This window comes from Myxocyprinus asiaticus, chromosome 30 (genome assembly GCF_019703515.2).
Source record: "Myxocyprinus asiaticus isolate MX2 ecotype Aquarium Trade chromosome 30, UBuf_Myxa_2, whole genome shotgun sequence".
NCBI classification, from domain to species: domain Eukaryota; kingdom Metazoa; phylum Chordata; class Actinopteri; order Cypriniformes; family Catostomidae; genus Myxocyprinus; species Myxocyprinus asiaticus.
In genome coordinates, this window is record NC_059373.1 from 25,844,497 (window position 1) to 25,866,299 (window position 21,803).

A 21,803-nucleotide genomic window follows, 5' to 3' on the forward strand; every position below is an offset into this window, starting at 1 on the left:
CAAAAGAGAGAACAACATTCTGTACAACAACAGTTCACATCTGTCAAGGCCAAAAAAGGAAAATAGCTGTGTGAAAATTCTTCAGAAAGTCTTCTTTTGTGTTCCACAGAAAAAAAAAAAACATATTTTTCATTATTTGGTGAACTTTTCCTTTAAAAGTCATTATTAAATTTATAATACTTTTTCTATCTGTTCATTCTCTTCCCTCCTATATATCACATTTTTCTCCTCCGTTCCTCCTCTCCACTCTCTCATTCCTCAGTTTGGAGACTCACAGCAGCTGCGGCTTGTGCGAATCTTGCGCAGTACCGTCATGGTTCGGGTCGGAGGTGGGTGGATGGCGTTGGATGAGTTCCTGGTCAAGAACGACCCTTGCCGTGGTAAGGCTGACACATGACCACTGGAATCTTAACTACAGATGAAATTTGCTCTTTAGATACATGAAACAGTAAGCCACATTTCCAAAGAGAATTCCAGGAAGAACTTAACACTCTAACAGAAAATTCACAGACCATTCAGATCAACCCTTATAGAATTATTCTTTTTCCTCTCAAGACTTTTTACATCTTTTACTCTTTTTTCCATTCCATACTCTGAGGGTCTTCTCTCTCAGTATCTGTTTGCTCTCATCTCATTTTCTATCACTCTTCCATTACTACTTTTACTCGTACCCACTGTGGTTGTCTTTATATGCATGGCCTATACATTTGGCCCATTCTCTCTTTCTATCTTTCTCCTGTTCATTCTTTTTCTCAATTGTAGTGCATGATGCATGTTCCTTAGGTCTCCCCCTCCCTCTTTCCCATCCCCTGTCTCTCTTTCTCTCTCCCCAGTGCAACATCCAGGACTTAAAATCTTCCGTTCTGACTCCAGCAGCTCCATATCATCTCGCATAGGTTGGGTTTTTCTCTCTCCTTCTCGGTCGGATATTCTTCTTATTTACTCACTTGGTTTCCCTCTCTTTGTTTCACTTACACCCTGTTTGGTCCTTTGGTGCTTTGCTGTGCTTTGCTTTGACTGTGACACTAATCTAACGACCCCCTCCCTCACGCCTGGGCTGGTTATGGACCAAATGCACATTTAGAATTCTGGCTATGTCATCACTTCCTGCATTTTGAAACTTAAAGATACTTAAAGCATATTTCGATTTCACAGATTGTGTTTATGATGCAAGACAGGAGGTCTTAAAGGAACATTAGGCTCAAAAATGAAAATTCTGTCATAATTTACACACCTTCTTTCCAATCCAGACCAGTATTATTTTTATTCCATGTAACACAAACAGATATTTTGCAGAATGTCTAAAAAAAACAACAACAATGGGGACTTGGGTTGAGCGTGCATTGAAACATTCCACGCCAGGTTTGACACCTATAACAATTGGTCACATAAGACGCAAGAACCAATGATGTTTGACGTCAATCCTGGCATGATATCTTAATGTGCTGTGTCTAAATGTACACCAGCACAAAAGAGATTTGAGAGTTCCAGCCAGGGACGGATTAACCACCAGGCCGATTGGGCCATTGCCCAGAGGCTCTAAACCCAAAGGGCCCCGAGCTCTAAATTAATTATTTATTTTGAGAGATCTATTATGAATCCACGTAAATGTCAGCCTTATGTGAAATACTGTTTGTTCGGCCGAATGCATGCTGGACTACAGCAGCGCGAGCACAGACACTCGAATGCTCGCTCAGGGAATCTGCGTCTCACAGGTGCAGCCCATTCATTTGAAAGACCTTAAAGGACAACGTCTGATTTACAAAACACTTCCAAACAAAAAGATAAGGTGCAGTTCACTCTGGCTGTGTACAAAGCTGATGTTTTAAATTCATATAAGCAACAGAATTCGTGCAACAGTATAGAGGACTTTAAAATGTTTAAGTCCTGCATGCATTTAATGTTTAATGATAAAGAGAAAGGTGCCTTAATACCCTAAATATGTGCACGGTAACCTTTTGTAATATTTGGTTAACCATGAGAGTTCACGAACGGTTATTGTGTTATTTGTCGGGACTCGGGAATAAAGAATATTTAATACCATGGATGCATCAAACACAATCTCAGATTAGCAGGGAATAAAGTACACAGTGAGCTATGAGCCTAAATAGCACAATACATAGATCTTCAAATGATAAAATCACATCTTGCCTGCAACATAGTAGGCCTATTCTTAATCAATGGAAAATACGTAATTTTGCCTGGGCAGGTTCACTTTCCATGAGGCAGCGAATGCTATGAATTATAGGACTTCTTCAGGATGCTTCAATTTTTAAATGACTCCCCATTTAACCTGTGTAATTATTGTCTGCACAACAGAGCGAAAGGGGGCAAAAACATTGGCTCAGCGTTTATCGATTTGTGACACCAGTGCTGATAGTCAAGTTATTTTTATTTGTATACAGTAGCGCCTTTCACAACACACATCGTTTCAAAGCAGCTTTACAGAAGATCAGGTATTAACAGAAAATGAAACTGTAATATCTATAATGTCTTAGAGTCATCATTGTGTATTTTGATAAAATTTGATTGTGAATTGTGTTTAAAAATAAGTAATTAAATAATAATTGTATTTATAACCCCAGTGAGCAAGCCGAAGGCGACTGTGGCAAGGAACACAAAACTCCATAAGATGTTGGTTAATGGAGAAAAATAACCTTGGGAGAAACCAGACTCACTGTGGGGTCCAGTTCCCCTCTGGCTAAACAACATGAATATAATGCCAATATTATTTCTGTATAGTGCAAGTCATGGTTTAAAATGATTAAACTAAGTAAGTGTTACGGGCAGTGTTGAAAAAAAAAGATTGATAAAGATTGATGCAGCGCAACAAATGGTGAAACAGAACACAGGTGTCTGTGCATTAATAAATATAGAAATAATATTTAAGTTAACAGTGTATAAAAAAAAATTTGATGGTCCTGCACAACGAATTGTAAAACAGAACGCATGTGTCTTGAGATGCGTTTATAAATATTAAAGTTATTTTAAACTTAACAGTGAGTTGTGGCTCTACGATCAAAGATGTCCATCCAGTGCATGTTTACATGGCCTCGACGCATGTGTGAACAGCCCATAACGCCCTATAGCCTAATTGAAAAACTGACCCGAACCTGGCCCACAACCTTTAGGTTTGTCAGGTACCATCGGAATCAGATCGGGTTGAAGACCTTTAAATGTGCAGAATAACCAAATAGTAATTTTGGTATTTCAATACCATGCACATCCCTATTAATAACTCATGGACCTTGGATCAGTTCATAATTAAAAAGTACATATAAATGGCCGTGTAAGACATTGCTCCATCAACTTTTCTTCCGTCAGTTTGAAAAATCCAACCAAATCTGGCAAGCGTCCTGTAGCGCATAAAAGTGAACGTAGTCACGTGAGGCATCATGGGGGCCCTCCTTGGTGTACCGGCCCATGGACCTCTCAGTTCTTAATCTGTCCTTGGTTCCAGCTAAGGGGACCTTGGTGTTTTTACTGTGATTTTTTTGTCAGGTTTGGCACTTAACAGCCCCTGGTCACATTGTATGAAACAATTTCACATTTTATGGAAAAGAGCAGCTTAGACATTCTGTTAAATTTCTAATTTTGTGTTCCACAGAAGATAGACAGACATATTGGTTTTGAGGTTGAGTAAATTATAAAAAATATATATTTATATTTTTGGGGTGAACTATCCCTTTATGAGTCAACAGAATATGTGTGTGACTGGTTCTCTTGGTTTGTGTGAATGTGTGTTTTCACATTGTCTCTTGTGTCTCTTAGTGACAGTCACTCCTGGCTATTTCTGCTGCAGAGGTACCTCATTCTTCTCTCCTTTCTGTCCTTGCTGTTTGACAACATCTGTCTGTCTATTCCATTCTGAGCCTCTAAAACCTTTGAAGTCCAGCTTTGGGTCTGTTCCATCACAGCTGTGTCTTTGTATATGTGTGGAGTGTGTGAGGATGTGTTTATGTGTCAGCTAGCATCATGCTAACAATTCAAACCATGTTTGGCCAGGCCTGGGCTTGATTCCTTTCATGTGTCCTGGATGAATATCGCAAATTAAAAAGCATCCAGGACCCTGGGTGTGGCCAGGCCTAGGTTACTAATATTGTTTGAAGCAGCTCTTAAAGAGTGATTACGCATGAAGAAATTAATTACAGGCCCCACCTGGCTTGTGGGGAGGAAATTATATGGTGCGGCAATTATCAACTGCCCTGCAGTTACTTGATTTGATGGAAAAGTGGGTGTCTTGCAGTGTTGGGGAAGCAACTTGTTATTTAAAGTAGTTAAACTACAGTCAAGCTAGCCTTCTGAAAAATTACTTAGCTAAATTATAAGCAAAAGTAGCTCACTATATTGAAGCCATTTAAGGGGGCAGTATCTTTGTAGTTATATGGCATAATATATTTTATCAAATGATATCATTTATTTTTACAATCGGAGCAGTATTTATTTGGCACAGAAGCAATGAGGATCCAAATTAGTGTGAAAGCATTAAACTTAAAAACACAGTTGAATTCAAATGAAATACTACTAATAAAACTAGATTAAACTCGAAAGAATCGTGATTAGCAGCATTTAACTAAATATTTTGCACAAAAAAAAAAAAAAATCTATAATCTGCGGTCATTATCACACACAAAAACCCCAACGGACTTGAAATATACATACTTGAAACATGAAATATTGATTTGAAATTACTTTTTTTTTTTTAAATCTATATACTGTGTATATGTGTGTGTGTGTATATATATATATATATATATATATATATATATATATGTGTGTGTATATATATATATATATATATATATATATATATATATATACACACACACACACAGTTGAAGTCATTAAAACTAATTTATTAACAAATCCACAGATATCATATTATCAAACTATAGTTTTGGCAAGTCGTTAAGGATATCTACTTTGTACATGACACGAGTAATTTTTCCAACAATTGTTTACAGACAGATTGCTTCACTTTTTAATTGACCATATCACAATTCCAGTAGGTTAGAAGTTTACATACACTAAGTTAACTGTGCCTTTAAGCAGCTTGGAAAATTCCAGAAAATGATGTCAAGCCTTTAGACAGTTTGCCAATTAGCTTCTGATAGGAGGTCTACTGAATTGGAGGTGTACCTGTGGATGTATTTTAAGGCCTACCTTCAAACTCAGTGCCTCTTTGCTTGACATCATGGAAAAATCTTAAGAAATCAGCCAAGACCTCAGAAAAAAAATTGTGGACCTCCACAAGTCTGGTTCATACTTGGGAGCAATTTCCAAATGCCTGAAGGTACCACGTTCATCTGTACAACCAATAGTATGCAAGTATAAACACCACGGGACCACGCAGCCATCATACCGCTCAGGAAAGAGACTCATTTTGTCTCCTAGAGGTGAATGTAGTTCGGTGCGAAAAGTGCAAATCAATCCCAGAACAACAGCAAAGGACCTTGTGAAGATGCTGGAGGAAACAGGTAGACAAGTATCTGTATCCTATATTGTCCTATATTGATGTAACCTGAAAGGCTCCTTGGCAAGGAAGATGCCACTGCTCCAAAACCACCATAAAAAAGCCAGACTACAGTTTGCAAGTGCACATGAGGACAAAGATCTTACTTTTTGGAGAAATGTCCTCTGGTCTGATGAAACAATAATTGAACTGTTTGGCCATAATAACCATATTTATGTTTGGAGGAAAAGGGTGAGGATTGCAAGCCGAAGAACACCATCCCAACCGTGAAGCATGGGGGTGGCAGCATCATGTTGTGGGGGTGCGGTGCACTTCACAAAATATATGGCATCATGAGGAAGGAAAATTATGTGGCTATACTGAAGCAACAAATCAAGACATCAGCCATGAAGTTAAAGCTCGGTCGCAAATGGGTCTTCCAAATGGACAATGACCCCAAGCATACCTCCAAAATTGTCAAGGTATTGGAGTGGCCATCACAAAGCCCAGACCTCAATCTGATATTGGGCAAAACTGAAAAAGCGTGTGCGAGAAAGAAGGCCTACAAACCTGACTTAGTTACTCCAGTTCTGTCTGGACGAATGGGCCAAAATGCCAGCAAATTATTGTGAGAAGCTTGTGGAATGCTACCCAAAACTTTGACCCAAGTTAAACAATTTAAAGGCAATGCTACCAAATGCCAACAAATTGTATGTAAAATTCTGACTCATTGGGAATGTGATGAAAGAAATAAAAGCTGAAATAAATAATTCTCTCTACAATTATTCTGACATTTCATATTCTTAAAATAAAGAAGTGATCCTAACTGACCTAAGACAGGTAATGTTTTCTACGATGTCAGGAATTGTGAAAAACTGAGTTTAAATGTATTTGGCAAAGTTGAATGTAAACTTCTGTCTTTAACTGTATATATAGTTTTTGATAGCATTGCCTTTAAATTGTTTAACTTGGGTCAAACATTTTGGGTAGCCTTCCACAAGCTTCTCAAAATAAGTTGTTGGAATTTTGGCCCATTCCTCCAGACAGAACTGGTGTAACCGTGTCAGGTTTGTAGGCCTCCATGCTCACACATGCTTTTTCAGTTCTGCCCACAAATTTTATTGAGGTCAGGGCTTTGTGATGGCCACTCCAATACCTTGACTTTGCTGTCCTTAAGCCATTTTGCCACAACTTTGGAGGTATGCTTGGAGTCATTGTCCAGCCATGCTTCACGGTTGGGATGGTGTTCTTCGGCTTGCAAGCCTCACCCTTTTTCCTCCAAAAATAACAATGGTTAAAATGGCCAAACAGTAAAATTTTTGGTTCATTAGACCAGAAGACATTTCTCCAAAAAGTAAGATCTTTGTCCCCATGTGCACTTGCAAACTGTAGTCTGGCTTTTTTGGGCGGTTTTGGAGCAGTGGCTTCTTCCTTGCCGAGCAGTCTTTCAGGATATGTGCATTCCTACTAGGACTTATTTAAAGTTCAACAACGACAAACGTGGTTTACAGCAGAGCTCAGGCAGCTTCGTCAGGCCAAGGAGGATGCTTACAGGGGTGGGGATAAAGTCTTGTACAATCAGGCCAGGAACACACTGAACAAGGAAATCAGAGTGGCTAAAAGAAGATACTCTTGAGATAATGACCCTGCATCAGTGTGGAGTACCATGAAACAACTTACGAATTACAGGACTCCTACCCCCAACCCTGTGGTGGACCAGCAGCTGGCTGACGACCTGAATATGTTCTACTGCAGATTTGAAAGGCCCAATCTCACACCCCACACCCACTCTGACCTTCACTTCACACAAACATCAACACCTCCTGCAACCCCCCTCCTCCCCCCTCTTGCTACTCAACCTGCACTTAAGATCTGTGAAGATGATGTGAGCTGGGTCTTTCGGAAAAAAAAGACAAGGAAAGCTTCAGGCCCAGATGGCGTCTCACCAGCGTGTCTTCATTCCTGTGCTAACCAGCTGGCCCCCATCTTCACACAGTTCTTCAATAGATCACTGGAGCAGTGTGAAGTCCCATGCTGCTTCAAACGCTCAATCATTATTCCTGTCCCAAAGAAATGATGATGCAGTCAACATGGGATTGCATCATATCCTGCAACATCTGGACAGACCAGGGACATATGCAAGGATCCTTTTTGTGGACTTCAGCTTTCAACACCATCATCCCAGCTATACTCCAGAATAAATTACACCAACTCTCTGTTCCCATGTCTATCTGTCAGTGGATTACCAGCTTTCTGACGGACAGGCAGCAGCTTGTGAGACGGGGGAAACTCAATTCTGGCACCTGTAAAATCAGCACTGGTGCCCCCCCCCAGGGATGTGTGCTCTCCCCACTACTCTTCTCCCTCTATACCAATGACTGCATCGCCATGGACCCCTCTGTCAAGCTCCTGAAGTTTGTAGACGACACCACTGTTATCGGCCTTATCCGAGATGACGATGTGTCTGCATACAGAAGGGAGGTTGAACAGCTGGCTGTCTGCTGTAGTCAAAACAACCTTGAGCTGAACACACTCAAAACGGTGGAGATGATTGTGGACTTTAGGAGGAACACCCCAACACTGACACCCCTCACCATTCTAAACAGCACTGTGGCAGCAGTGGAGTCATTCAGGTTCCTGGGCACTACCACCTCACAGGACCTGAAGTGGTAGACACACATTGACTCCATTGTGAAAAAGGCCCAGCAGAGGTTGTACTTCCTTCGCCAGCTGAGGAAGTTCATCCTGCCACAGGCGCTGCTGATACAGTTCTACTCAGCAGTTATTGAGTCTGTCCTCTGCACTTCAATAACTGTCTGGTTTGGTTCAGCTACGAAATTAGACATCAGAAGACTACAAAGGATTATTGGTTGCCCCCTGACCCCCCTTCAAGAACTATACACTTCCAGACTGAGGAAAAAGGCTGGAAAAATCACTCTGGATCACCCCACACCCTGCCCATTACCTTTTTGAACTGTTGCCTTCTGGCCGACGCTTCAGAGCTCTGAGCACCAGAACCGTCAGGAACAGGCTATCCATCTCATGAACAGTTAAATTGCCCCATTGAGCAATAACTATGTGCAATACACAGTTGTCTTTTTTATATTTATCCAACACATCCAACCTCTTCTGCCATTTCATTCCTCTGAGAGAAAAAAACAAAAAAAAAAACATTTGCAATGTACATAACAGATTGTATTTGCACTGTACATAACAGCAAACAGATTTGTATTAGATTTGCACTACGTATGTGTGTATGTATTTGTGTGTCTGTGTGTGTGTGTGTGTGTGTATGTACATATGTGTATAATTATTTTTTATTTTTTATTATTATCTTTATTATTATCTATGTCTTGCTGCTGTTTTTGTATTGTTTTTGTATTGTTGTACACTGGAAGCTTGTATGTGTAAGCATACTTGACAATAAAGCTTATTCAGATATATATATATATATATATATATATATATATATATATATACACACACACACACAGTTGTGCTCAAAAGTTTGCATACCCTGGCAGAAATTGTGAAATTTTGGCATTGATTTTGAAAATATGACTGATCATGCAAAAAAACAGTCTTTTATTTAAGGATAGTGATCAGATGAAGCCATTTATTATCACATAGTTGTTTGGCTCCTTTTTAAATCAAAAGTTTACATACCCTTGAATGTTTGGCCTTGTTACAGACACACAAGGGGACACACACAGGTTTAAATGGCAAATAAAGGTTAATTTCCCTCACCTGTGGCTTTTTAAATTGCAATTAGAGCCTGTGTATAAATAGTCAATGAGTTTGTTAGCTCTCATGTGGATGCTCTGAGCAGGCTAGATACTGAGCCATGGGGAGCAGAAAAGAACTGTCAAAAGACCTGCGTAACAAGGTAATGGAACTTTAAAAAGATGGAAAAGGATATAAAAAGATATCCAAAGCCTTGAAAATGCCTGTTAGTACTGTTCAATCACTTATTAAAAAGTGGAACATTTGGAGATCTCTTGATACCAAGCCAAGGTCAGGTAGACCAAGAAAGATTTCAGCCACAACTGCCAGAAGAATTGTTCGGGATACAAAGAAAAACCCACAGGTAACCTCAGGAGAAATACAGGCTGCTCTGGAAAAAGACAGTGTGGTTGTTTCAAGGACCACAATACGACGATACTTGAACAAAAATGAGCTGCATGGTCGAGTTGCCAGAAAGAAGCCTTTACTGCGCCAATGCCACAAAAAAGCCCGGTTACAATATGCCCGACAACACCTTGACACGCCACACAGCTTCTGGCATACTGTAATTTGGAGTGACGAGACCAAAATATGGTCACAACCATAAGCGCTATGTTTGGAGAGGGGTCAACAAGGCCTATAGTGAAAAGAATACCATCCCCACTGTGAAGCATGGTGGTGGCTCACTGATGTTTTGGGGGGGTGTGAGCTCTAAAGGCACGGGGAAGCTTGTGAAAATTGATGGCAACATGAATGTAGCATGTTATCAGAAAATACTGGCAGACAATTTGCATTCTTCTGCACGAAAGCTGCGCATGGGACGCCCTTGGACTTTCTAGCATGACAATGACCCTAAGCACAAGGCCAAGCTGACCCTCCAGTGGTTACAGCAGAAAAAGTTGAAGGTTCTGTAGTGGCCATCACAGTCTCCTGACCTTAATATCATCGAGCCACTCTGGGGAGATCTCAAACGTGCGGTTCATGCAAGACGACCAAAGACTTTCCATGACCTGAAGGCATTTTGCCAAGACGAATGGGCAGCTATACAACCTGCAAGAATTTGGGGCCTCATAGACAACTATTACAAAAGACTGCACGCTGTCATTGATGCTAAAGGGGGCAATGCACAGTATTAATAACTAAGGGTATGAAGACTTTTGAACAGGGGTCATTTCATTTTTTTCTTTGTTGCCATGTTTTGTTTTATGATTGTGCCATTCTGTTATAACCTACAGTTGTGTGTATATATATATATATATATATATATATATATATATATATATATATATATATATATATATATGTACTGCTCTGTACAATTGTGGTGAGAAGAATATCATCTTTGAATGCTATTCTGAGATGCAAGTTGGAGCTGTTTTGGCGGGCACGAGGGGGACCTACACAATATTAGGCAGGTGGTTTTAATGTTGTGTGTGTGTGTGTGTGTGTGTGTGTGTGTGTGTGTGTGTATATATATATATATATATATATATATATATATATATATATATATATATATATATATATACACACACACATACACATACACTGTATATATTCTTTTTTTTTATTATTATTTATTTAAATAGGTCGCTGGATGGTGCGATCGACCAATCAGAATCAGAGTGTTCCAGAGAGCCATGTAATAAAATAATTTGATGTATGAGTACTTGTTTCTTTAAAGTATGGGTACTTAGGCATATTTCTACTCAAAAGTCAAAGTATCACAACAAAAAATTACATGAGTGAAAGTAACAAAAAAAAGTATCCACATTTGTGTATAAGTATTAAAAAGTATAAAGTAATATTTTTTCCTAATTTGTTGCACAGTCTTTTTAAACCAACCAATGTAATATTTTGTGATTTTCAATGTCCTGAAAATGTAACACTCTAGGACACACCAGATGTAGGCAATGCAATGTGTGCTACTGCTACTGAATGTGTCACAAAAACTGAAAAATGCAATTTTGTGAGTAGTGTTAATACTTGTATTCCCCAACACTTGTATCTTGAAGGCTTAACAGTCGACTTCTAACCACAGCTACTGCTGCTATTGCACACAGTCCACCCCCCCCCCCCCCTCTCTCTCTCTCTCTCTCTCTCTCTCTCTCCCTCCCTCTCCCTCTCTCTCTCTCTCTCTCTCTCTGTAGCTGGCTGCCCTGGTCTGTATGTTGTGCAAGGGCTTCTGCGTTTCATTTGTTATTGCTCTTTAAAGGCTTGTGTTGATTTTCAGTGTGTTATGTTTGGCAAAAGCGTAATCAGGCATGACCCTCAGGTGTCTGTCGATGCCGTTTATGCGTGTGCACTCATTTACGTGATGGGCTGAGGGAAGCTGTGCTTTATTTGAGTGAGTTCTTGTTTGGAGATGCTTGCTTTTCGACTCACTCCACTGTTAATCCCCTGCATTGTGTCCAACACGTGCACTGACCGCTTTTAAAGTGGATATACGATCCCTGTGTCTGAGTCAAGCAATAGACCGGAGGAATCACTGCTCAGCACCTGATGAATGTCCCTTCTGGTCAGTCAGGTGATTTCATTTCTCCTTTTCTCCCACCCCCTGTCCCTCATCTTCTGCAGCTCGTGGACGTACCAACCTGGAGCTTCGGGAAAAGTTCATTCTTCCAGAAGGAGCCACGCAGGGTCTGGCAGCCTTCCGGTCCCGGGGTCGACGATCCAAACCTTCATCGCGCACAGCGTCACCCACCCGTTCGTCTTCATCAGCATCGCACAGTGCCCACAGCTGCGCCTCTGTGCCCTCCGCCCCCGCCACGCCCACAACCTCCTCAAGGGTAAGTCTCGGGATATGATAGGGAAAAGCCCTTAAACTCAATCACTAATGTAATCCTACATATCTTAATAAATGTCATGGAAGTATCTCAGACCCAAATGTCTGAATGCTCTGGCTTGATTGTGTAACAGAAACTAACTATTGACACAATCTATTATGTGAAAAGGACATTAGAGAATTTTGGCAGTTGCTTCTGTCTCATACATTTCTCAATCTGCATTTAAATCATACATAAATCACAATTAAAACATGCACTCACTGGCCACTTTATTAGGTACACCTGTACATCTACTTATTCATGCGATTATCTAATCAGCCAATCATGTGGCAGCAGTGTAATGTATAAATTCATGCAGATATGGGTCAGGAGCTTCAGTTAATGTTCACATCAACCATCAGAATGGGGAAACGTGTGATCTCAGTGATTTGGAGTGTGGCATGATTGTTGGTGCCAGACAGGCTGATTTGAGTATTTCTGTAACTGCTGATCTCCTGGAATTTTCACACACAACAGCCTCTAGAGTGTAAAGAGAATGGTGCAAAACAGTGTTATTGTAGTTAACTAAAATGACAACTAAAATAATTTTCATTAACTAAAATAAAAATTGAAATTATTGAAGAAAAAAAAACTGAAACTAAACTAAAATACTTTTTCATAACTCCAAAACGAACTAAAATAAAATACAAATGATCTCGAATTCATTTTAGTTTTAGTTTTTGATATATTCACCCTAGTATGGGCAAAGTAGGACACTTTGAAATTTTCTTGACACTTTGAATTATGATCCAAATACCACATAACATAACATAACATGATACCTTTGAAGAAAGCTTAGGATGTCTTCTACCTTAGTTTTTTTACCCCAGATTTTTTTAAGCAGTACTGATAAAATGATTCTCTAGGAAATATCTACAAAGTATGTGGAATTCTATTTTATATTTTCTTATACACTTTCGCATCATATCATGAAGTTAACTTTTACTTTTTATAACCTTAAGATTCACCTTAAATTTCTGTCATTTTCTTTTCATTGTTTTTCCCACCAGTGGCCATGAAATGAGCTCTGCCACACATCCCAAAGTAAAATCATCAATTTAAAACCTCAAAAAGATAAAGAAAGAGTGCACCCAAATATGAAAACGCTCTCATTATTTACTCACCCTAATGCCATTCCAGATGTGTATGACTTTCTTTCTTCTGCTGAACACAAAATTTTAGAGGAATATCTCAGCTCTTTAGGTCCAATGCAAATCAAAACATTGAAGCTCCAAAAAGCACATAAAGGCAGCATAAAAGTAATCCATAAGTGGTTTAATCCATTTCTGAAGTGATCTAATCTGTTTTGGGTGAGAACAAACACTCCTTTTTCAGTGTACATCTTGCAGTTGCAGTCTATAGGAACGATCATGATTTCAAGCTTGATTACACTTACTAGTAGAGCTCACAGAGTGCTAGAGAGTGCTGGGAAATATAATCGAGCTTGAAATCATGATTGCCAAGGAAATTGCTGATGTCAAGATTTACAGTAAAAATGACATAAATATTGGTTCTGTTTCTCACCCACTTCTATCATATCGCTTCTAAAGACATGGATTAAACCACTGGAGTCGTATGAATTACTTTTATGCTTCCTTTATGTGCTATTTGCACATCGTATTTCCCGTTCGTGCCGCCAAAACAATTCAGACCCGTCGAGGCATGGACTCCACAAGACCTCTGAAGGTGTCCTGTGGTATCTGGCACCAAGGTGTTAGCAGCAGGTCCTTTAAGTCCTGTAAGTTGTGAGGTAGGGCCTCCATGGATCGGACTTGTGGTTCCCAAGGTTTCCCAGCAGAACACTGCCCAGAGCATTGTAGGTGCTACTGGTTGTTTAAATCAGTTTTACTATCAAAAATAATCAATAATTAATTGCTATTAAGTATGGAATAATCAAATAACAATTAAATAATTAAATTGAATCTAATTCATTAAAACCTCATATGGGGCTCCAGTAGATGTAGTGTGCTACATTTAGGAGCAAGTTTGGTTATTAGCAATAGTTAATAATTATCAAAGATAATTATTAATTATTAAAATCAATAGAACATTGATGGGAATCAATGTTAGCTTTTTTTAATCATTTAAATCAACAATTATCAAAGATAATCGTTAATTGTTAACATTCATGGGATTTTCAGTCTGTTTTGGACTCCCTTTGTTTGATTTTGGCGCGATTTTTATCAGTATAATTTACGACTTGGAATGTGGGGGCCTGAGTAAGGTTTTTACGACTGTGTTAGGCCTGCCTTTGTCTTCTATCTGAATACATGAGGCCCAACAGCATCACACTGCCTCCGCCGGCCTGCCTTCTTCCCATAGTGCATCCTACTGCCACCTTCCCCTGTTAAATGACACACACGTACCCAGCCGTCCACATGATCTAAAAGAAAGCGTTATTCATCAGACGAGGCCACCACCTTCCATTGCTCCATGGTCCAGTTCTGATGCTCACGTGCCCATTATAGACGCTTTCGGTGGTGGACAGGTGTCATCATGGGCACTCTGACCGGTCTGTGTCTACGCAGCCCCATACACAGCAAGCTGTGATGCACTGTGTGTTCTGACACCTTTCTATCATGGCCAGCATTAAGTTTTTCAGCAATTTGTGCTACCGTAGCTCTTCTGTGGGATTGGATCAGACGGGCCAGCCTTCGCTCCCCACATGCATCAATGAGTCTTGGGCGCCCATGACCCTGTCGCCTGTTCACCAGTTGTCCTTCCTTGGACCACTTTTGGTAGGTACTAACCACCGCATACCGGGAAACTCCACAAGACCTGCTGTTTTGGAGATGCTCTGACCCAGTTGTCTAGCCATCATAATTTGGCCCTTGTCAAAGTCGCTCAGATCCTTATGCTTGCCCATTTTTCCTGCTTCCAACACATGAAATTCAAGAACTGACTTTTCACTTGCTGCCTAATACTGTATATCCCACCCCTTGACAGGTACCATTGTAATGATATAATCAATGTTATTCACTTCACCTGTCAGTGGTTTTAATGTTGTGGCTGATCAGTATATTTCACTTTCATGTATCCTTAAATGTGCATTATTGACTGTGTTATATGTAGTCATCTAAAGTTTAAATATTAAAATATTGTTGATCTTAGATCTTGAAAAAAAATATTATTAGGCAGAATTAGTACATTATCCTTAAAAAATTGGAATGAAATTCCAGCATTTTATCCAAAAATCCCTGAAACAAGTGTTGAACAAAGCATCCTTACATACAAAATGTATTTTACTGTGGTAGACCGAAATGGGATTTTCAAAGGCTGGTACCCCAGCTACTATCCTGAGACTAGGGTGGCCGATGGCTGATATGGCCAAATGTAGTTTAATTATAGCAAATAAGATGAAAACAAAATTGCTGAACTAGATTGAACACTTATATACTGTATAATCTACTGTATATAACACTGGTAACATTTTACTTTAAGGTTTTATTTGTTAACATTAGTAAATGCATTAGGTAGCATGAACTTACAATGAACAATATTAATTACAGCATTTAGTAGTCTTTGTTTATGTTAATTTATGAAAATAATTGAATACAGCATTATTTTAAAGTGTTACAGGATTTAATAATTTTGGTTAATGTCATTTTATAAAAAATACAGTTGTTCAGGTATTGTTCATTGTTAGTTAATATTAACTAATGTAGTTAACTAATGTTAACAAATACTACCTTATTGTAAAGTTTTACCATAACACTTGTTTCACTCAATATTTACTCTTTGATGAACTTAAAATGTGCATTATCTACCACGTCTATTAATCTGCCAAGCGGCCATGGTAATCAACTGATGCCAATAATCTCAAAATGGCCAAATATCGACAGATTACTGTATATTGGTCTGTCACTAAACCTTAAAGTGCTTTGAAATCAGCAATGTTTGTCATGTCTTCTTTTTGGTGGATGGTTTCTCTGTTTGTTTCCATTGGGTTTTTTTTTTTTTTTTTTTTTTTGGAGGGGGGGGGATCAACATGATCGCTGTTGTGTCTGCATGTCAGAATCATATTGCCATCTGTGAGATTTTTATTTGTTCTTTGTCTTTTTGTCCCTTCTCCCCTCCCTTGCTAAATGTGCCACTCTTTCTCACTATTTGTGCTCATTTCTACCAACAAAACACTATGCCCTGCCATGCTGCTCTACTTCCCCCAAATTTACTCAATTTCTGATTATCCTGGCTTCCTCTCCCTGCTTTGCTACTCCGCTCTTCCTCATCCTTTTCACTGCCCCATTTCCCAGTCCTCCCAATCCCAATCTCGTGGCTATGCCAAGCCCTGGCTGGCACACAGTAAAACTCCAACTCCAACCAAGTGCCAGTCCTGCCCAGAGCACGGCCAGACCCATGGGCATGAGGTAACACACTGCCCTCCCCCAGTGCCCTATAACACACTAACAGTACAATCTTTAAGACCAGAGGCTTCCAAATGACAACAGATAAGCTGCAGTCTATTTTAAAGATCCTACCAAAACAACACACAATGGGAAGGATTGTGGTAGATGACTCACTATTTTAAGATTTAGTAAGAATAGGAAGAGATTGTTCGCTTTAAGTATATAAAATCTGATGGCCCCATATGTTGCTGATAGTGTCGGCAGGGTTCTTGTTTTAGTCTGAGTGCTTGCCCAAAGAAAATTACAGCATAACAGCTAAAATATATCAAAGTGCAGTATTATCACGTGTATGGTAAGACTGTGATCTTTCTCAGTCTAATCTCCAGTACAAAAACAGACAAAAGCATAGTTGAAAACATAGTGAATGTGTTGTACTCATGTGAATGTTCTCATGTCTGACTGTTTACATTCATTCGGGTCAATGTAGATCTTCTGGTAGAATGTTGACAAAAGTAGCTGGATGTTTTGTCTGGTTTCCTATCTGTAAAACAAATGGAAAACACAGTCCAGTTACTTTCAGCTAAATTCAACCACATATATCTGTGTAAAAAAATTGTTATTTGTGTCTTAATAATTGGTAGATTTTCCCTGTTGTAATTTAATAAACTTCCTCTTTTATAGGGAGGCTCCACGTCCAAGTTAAAGAGACCAACCTTTCATTCCAGCCGAGGCTCCTTGACTGGTGAGAATGGTGGAACCACACCAACCGCTGCTAAACCAGGACGATCTGGTATGAAAGCATTTACCTCTTCACTTAGGTCACTACTTCAACTCATTAATTACTAAAAGGGGGACTTTTTAAATTTAGTCTAATATCCAGTGTTAGGGAAGCTACTTTGAAACTGTACTTTGAAAAGTTTAATGTGATTTGAGTAATTGATCAATATCTTACTCATTGCAAATTCCAAATGTAACCAAACTTGGTGCACATAGTCAACAGGACGTTTAGAAGATATCAGCACAGTTTCGTATAATTCCACCCCTAGGGGGCGCTACAACAAAAAAACTGTCATAACTTTGCAGCCGTTTGAGCAACAAAGTTCAAATTAAATATGCATCTTCTTTGGTTCAAATGCTAACATATTCTTAAAAAATCGATTCGACAAATTAACAAAAATGTCCACCACCGGCCAATCAAATTACAGCACCTTATAACTCGTATTGGGAATGGCCGAGGGTTATGGAAATGACTACACACAAGCAATGTGTCAACTCGAAGCTGCATATAAATTTTTGTGACAATCAGCCACACGGTGGTGGTATAATTAGCTAATTTGCATTTTTGCTTATAACTCTGGAACCGTATAGGCTACAATACAAATGTGGAGCTTCTCTGAATCCACCAGTGCCCCACAATGATATGGCTACTTGAGTTTCCATTTCCGCAAGAAACTTTTTTTTTTTTTTCAATTTCGATTTATTCCAAAAACATACTTTTTTTAACTCGTCCTAGGCCATTTGCCCGATTCTCACGAAACTTGTTATATATCATCTACAGACCCTCCTGACAAAAAATTATCAAAAGAATTTTGATGCGTCGAATCGTTCCAAAGATATAAGCAAATATGTTTTGAGTGTGGCCTATAATGACTAATTAGCCTGTATCTTGTGTGCAATTTTCAAACTTAACAAAATTTGCACACATGGACAAGAGAACACACTGAGGTAACACAACGAGTTTCGTTCATTTTTTATGCTAGGGTTCACTATAACTTAAGACAATCCTATTTTTTGCAACTGTGCTCAAAGCAGTCACACCAAAATAGCTGTCCACAGCATCCACAGGATTTTTTCTGTCAAATTTGTTTGTTTTGGTCATCTCACCGTATGTGCTTGGGCCCCCGATAATAAAATATATATATAAAAAAAAATATATATATATATATTTGTAAACATTTAATGTAATAAATAATTTACAGTACATACAGCAAATCACTGTTAGTATCAAATAGTGATTTGTGTTATGTTTTTTGCGACTGTCCTCTAAATGTGTGTTATATCCTGAATTCCTTCAGATGTGTTACTGTTCTCTTAAACCTTAAAGCCTGTTAGCTTAAACTTTAAGTAATCACATTAGTCTTTAACCATCTTATTCTTTCATCAGACACTAAACGCACTCCGTCCTCAACGAGCGGCCCAACCAGTCGAGCAGGTAGTCGTGCGGGAAGCCGAGCCAGCAGCCGAAGGGGCAGCGATGCTTCAGACACCTCTGAGCTCATGGAGACACGTTCGGCTTGCTCCGATACCTCAGACACCCCTCGCCGGCCTGAGGCCAAACCCTCCAAAATCCCCACCATCACCAAAAAGACCCCCAGCCCTAAAACACCAGCGGGGAAAAAATGAAGTTCCACCCCCATAAGACCTATGTGTGACCAATTCTGAGATGGTTGTGATAAACCAGCAGGAGAGGAGAACATCTACCCTCCCTTTCCTCCTTAATGCACATTGGCCAATCAATGTGCTCTCCACCAGCTCAGACATTTAGGGTAGATGAGAAAGGACCAGACTCTAACCAAAACCCAGTCTAGTCAGTTCTCTAGCGCCCTCCTCTGGGAGGCTGCACACTGCTACAGCACCCTAAGAGAATACCTACCATAAATGCTGCCTTATTTGTGTTATACATCATGTCCTAAATTACATTTTAGTTTTTGATTGTGTGATAGAGATGTGAAAACGCTGCGTGACATATCCACATCTTCAGTGCCCACTTGGGACAATAAACACACAGAGGGACATCAGTTCTGCACCAGGGGTTTTCATGTCTGTGAATATGCAACCGCCAGTCACTCTCCAGAACTCAGAGACTCGATTCACACCAATACAGACATGCATCATCATGGTTGTCACTTTGGAGATTGTTTGCTTGGAAAAACTCATCTCCTCCACATGTATGCAGACCACTTTCCCAGGAGTGTGTGCCACTGAAAATCCAAGGAAAAATGAAAAAAGAGACCTTTTCCTCAGCATATGGGACATTTTTGAATTATGTGCATTTGTGTGTGTGTATGTATGTGTGAAGGTTTCTTTCATGGTAAATTAACAGTAATAAGGAGAGGAAATGGATTATACATATCTCTAGCCTTCCTGCGGAGTCAAGATTCTCAGCCTTGTGACCAAGAATACTAGATCCTTCTGGGGTCTCTTTCTGATGTCACAAAAGATCCTTTTAATTGACTCCTATAGCACACAGCAGATCCATTTCACATGCTTGCACCAACAGTCTTTTCCACTGTGTCCATGCAGCCACGCGTACACTTCTAGTTGCCATTTCAGTTCCATGCATTTTGTTACAGATATTATGTTACAGAGCTTTTTCCACAGTATGCAAAAAATGATTACAATTGTGAATGTTTCATGGTTAATTTATAATCCTGATGTTGTTTTTCATTTCTAGAGTAAGAAACCGTGTATTTGTGATTGCAGTATCATATCAACTTGAGAATGACTAGTATTAATACAACCAGAATCACTTTTGTTTTTGTACTAAGAAAATATCTGCTTCTGATGTGAAGAAATTATTTGACAATGATCATTAACTGACCAGGAAGCTTACTGATTCCAATGGTGGCCTTTTTGCCAGTGACTACAAACTTTAGATGACATCAAAGGTGGGTTCCCACTTTTTCTTTTGTGACTGAAGCACCCTGAATAATGGAGAATGGGGACGCTTGTGTAGTCCTCATAAAACAGCGCTTTGAATCTTGTCTTTGACAAGCTGAAGTATATAAATACCTGAAGAAAGGTGATTTTTATTTATTTATTGTCAGTGGGAGGGGAGGGGACAAGGGATATGAAAGGATCCACCTTTTGATGTGTTACTCTTTTGACATGGCTGACAGACAGAGGGGTGCAATTGTGTAAAAGTAAAGAAGTTATGATTATAAATCATTTTGTGTTCTCTTTTGTATTAAAACAATGCTTGCAGTAAACTGTCTGTTTATTATTGAAGTCTGTGTGGTGTGTGTGCGCATGTGCAGGGATGCCACAGCTAACAGGAAATGACAAAGTAATTACAGGCAGAAGAGATAATGACACACCCCATTAAATCTTCAAAAGGGGACAGGCCTTTTGTGTGTTTAGGGTTTTGAACACTGTGCTTTTATATAAGATTTGTATCTAGTCATTCAGGAGTTTCAAAAAATGGGCTCCCTCAAGTGAATAGAGGCACCATTGTTTGTGCCATGTGTGTATGGTCACCCATGCTTCTCAGAGTGTCAGTGTGTTTGTACTGGACTCTGTGTATATTTGGTGGTTAGATGGAGCGGATGGGGTTAGGGAAGGGTGGTGTTCCATCATCTCTCTTCTGCAGTTGTGTGTCTGTGTTTATATACAAATATTTAAACCCACTCACATCCTTTCCCAGCAAAAACCATCCACACTGCTGAGCCAGACTCCTATGGCATTTCACAGTCTTGCAAAGGCAGTTCTTTATTCATAATAAACAAAGTTCAAAACATATAATTGAAAGAAAAGCATGTAATTAGTATCACTACATTAGTCTGTTTGGGTAGTTGATGAATAACGTGTTCATGACTAGGTTAAAAACAAGGCTGTCGATTTAACGCGTTAATTCAGTGCAAGTTATATAAAAAGTAAGGTGTTAAAAACATTGCAGTTAATCATGGCTCCAAATTAATAAGGAATTTCCCTACCAAAAGAAAGACTCGAGCTTTAAGTATCACCTTCATATTTTTGTGACTTGCAGTCAGCAGAGGGCAGTCAGTGCAACTCCAGCTGTACAGGTGACACGCAGATCTACAGGCAACAAATCGTCAGCTGTTCAAAGACACCTGGATGGAGCAGTGCTTTTTTTTTTAAGTTTCAAACAACATTTCACTTGATGCAGTGTCCTAAAAACGTGGTTGTAACACATTAGTGGAAAGGAGGAGGCGAGAACTGGCTTGACAATAATATTTAATGATTAACTAAAACAAAAGCACAAACACACAGGTGTCGGACAGCTGTCCGTAACACTCTCTCTGTCGCACTGCCGTCTCCAGTCGGCCTTTATCCCTCTCAGGCTAATCAGCCCAATTAGGGGCCGGGTGTGCGGAATCACGAATTTTGATTATTATATATTAAATTATATTTAGAAAATATTGATGAATGTGATGAAGTGTTATTTATTGGATTAAACTGCATGTTATGTAATTAATTTGATTAAAATGTTTATCGATTGACAGCCCTTGTGAAAATGTATATGAATGTAAAACAATTCACCATGTTATTCACCATTATCAACTTTCATATATATGAAAGTTGATAATAGTGAATAACATGCGTGTGGGTGTGTGTGTGTGTGTGTATATATATATATATATATTTTTTTTTTTTTTTTTTTTTTTTGAAAGTACAAATATTTAATGTGGTCTGTCAGTTCAAATGAGGTCAGAAAAC

At 39.2% G+C, this 21,803-nt stretch overlaps 1 protein-coding gene across 12 annotated transcripts in view; it reads left to right on the forward strand.

Annotated features, from left to right (window-relative positions):
- Positions 1–20,354, forward strand: part of LOC127420801 (microtubule-actin cross-linking factor 1-like) — a 223,513-nt gene extending 203,159 nt beyond the window's left edge. For 8 of the 12 annotated variants that reach the window (XM_051663338.1, XM_051663342.1, XM_051663336.1 and 5 more), the window contains 6 exons: positions 263–380; positions 834–896; positions 11,753–11,964; positions 16,254–16,367; positions 17,028–17,136; positions 18,511–20,354. In XM_051663338.1, the coding sequence (XP_051519298.1) occupies positions 263–380; positions 834–896; positions 11,753–11,964; positions 16,254–16,367; positions 17,028–17,136; positions 18,511–18,749 (855 nt within the window). In that variant the 3' untranslated portion in view covers positions 18,750–20,354. The remainder of the gene's footprint in view (positions 1–262; positions 381–833; positions 897–11,752; positions 11,965–16,253; positions 16,368–17,027; positions 17,137–18,510) is intronic. The other 4 variants (XM_051663339.1, XM_051663343.1, XM_051663349.1 and 1 more) reach the window with 2 other exon arrangements.
- The last annotated feature ends 1,449 nt before the right edge of the window (positions 20,355–21,803 follow it).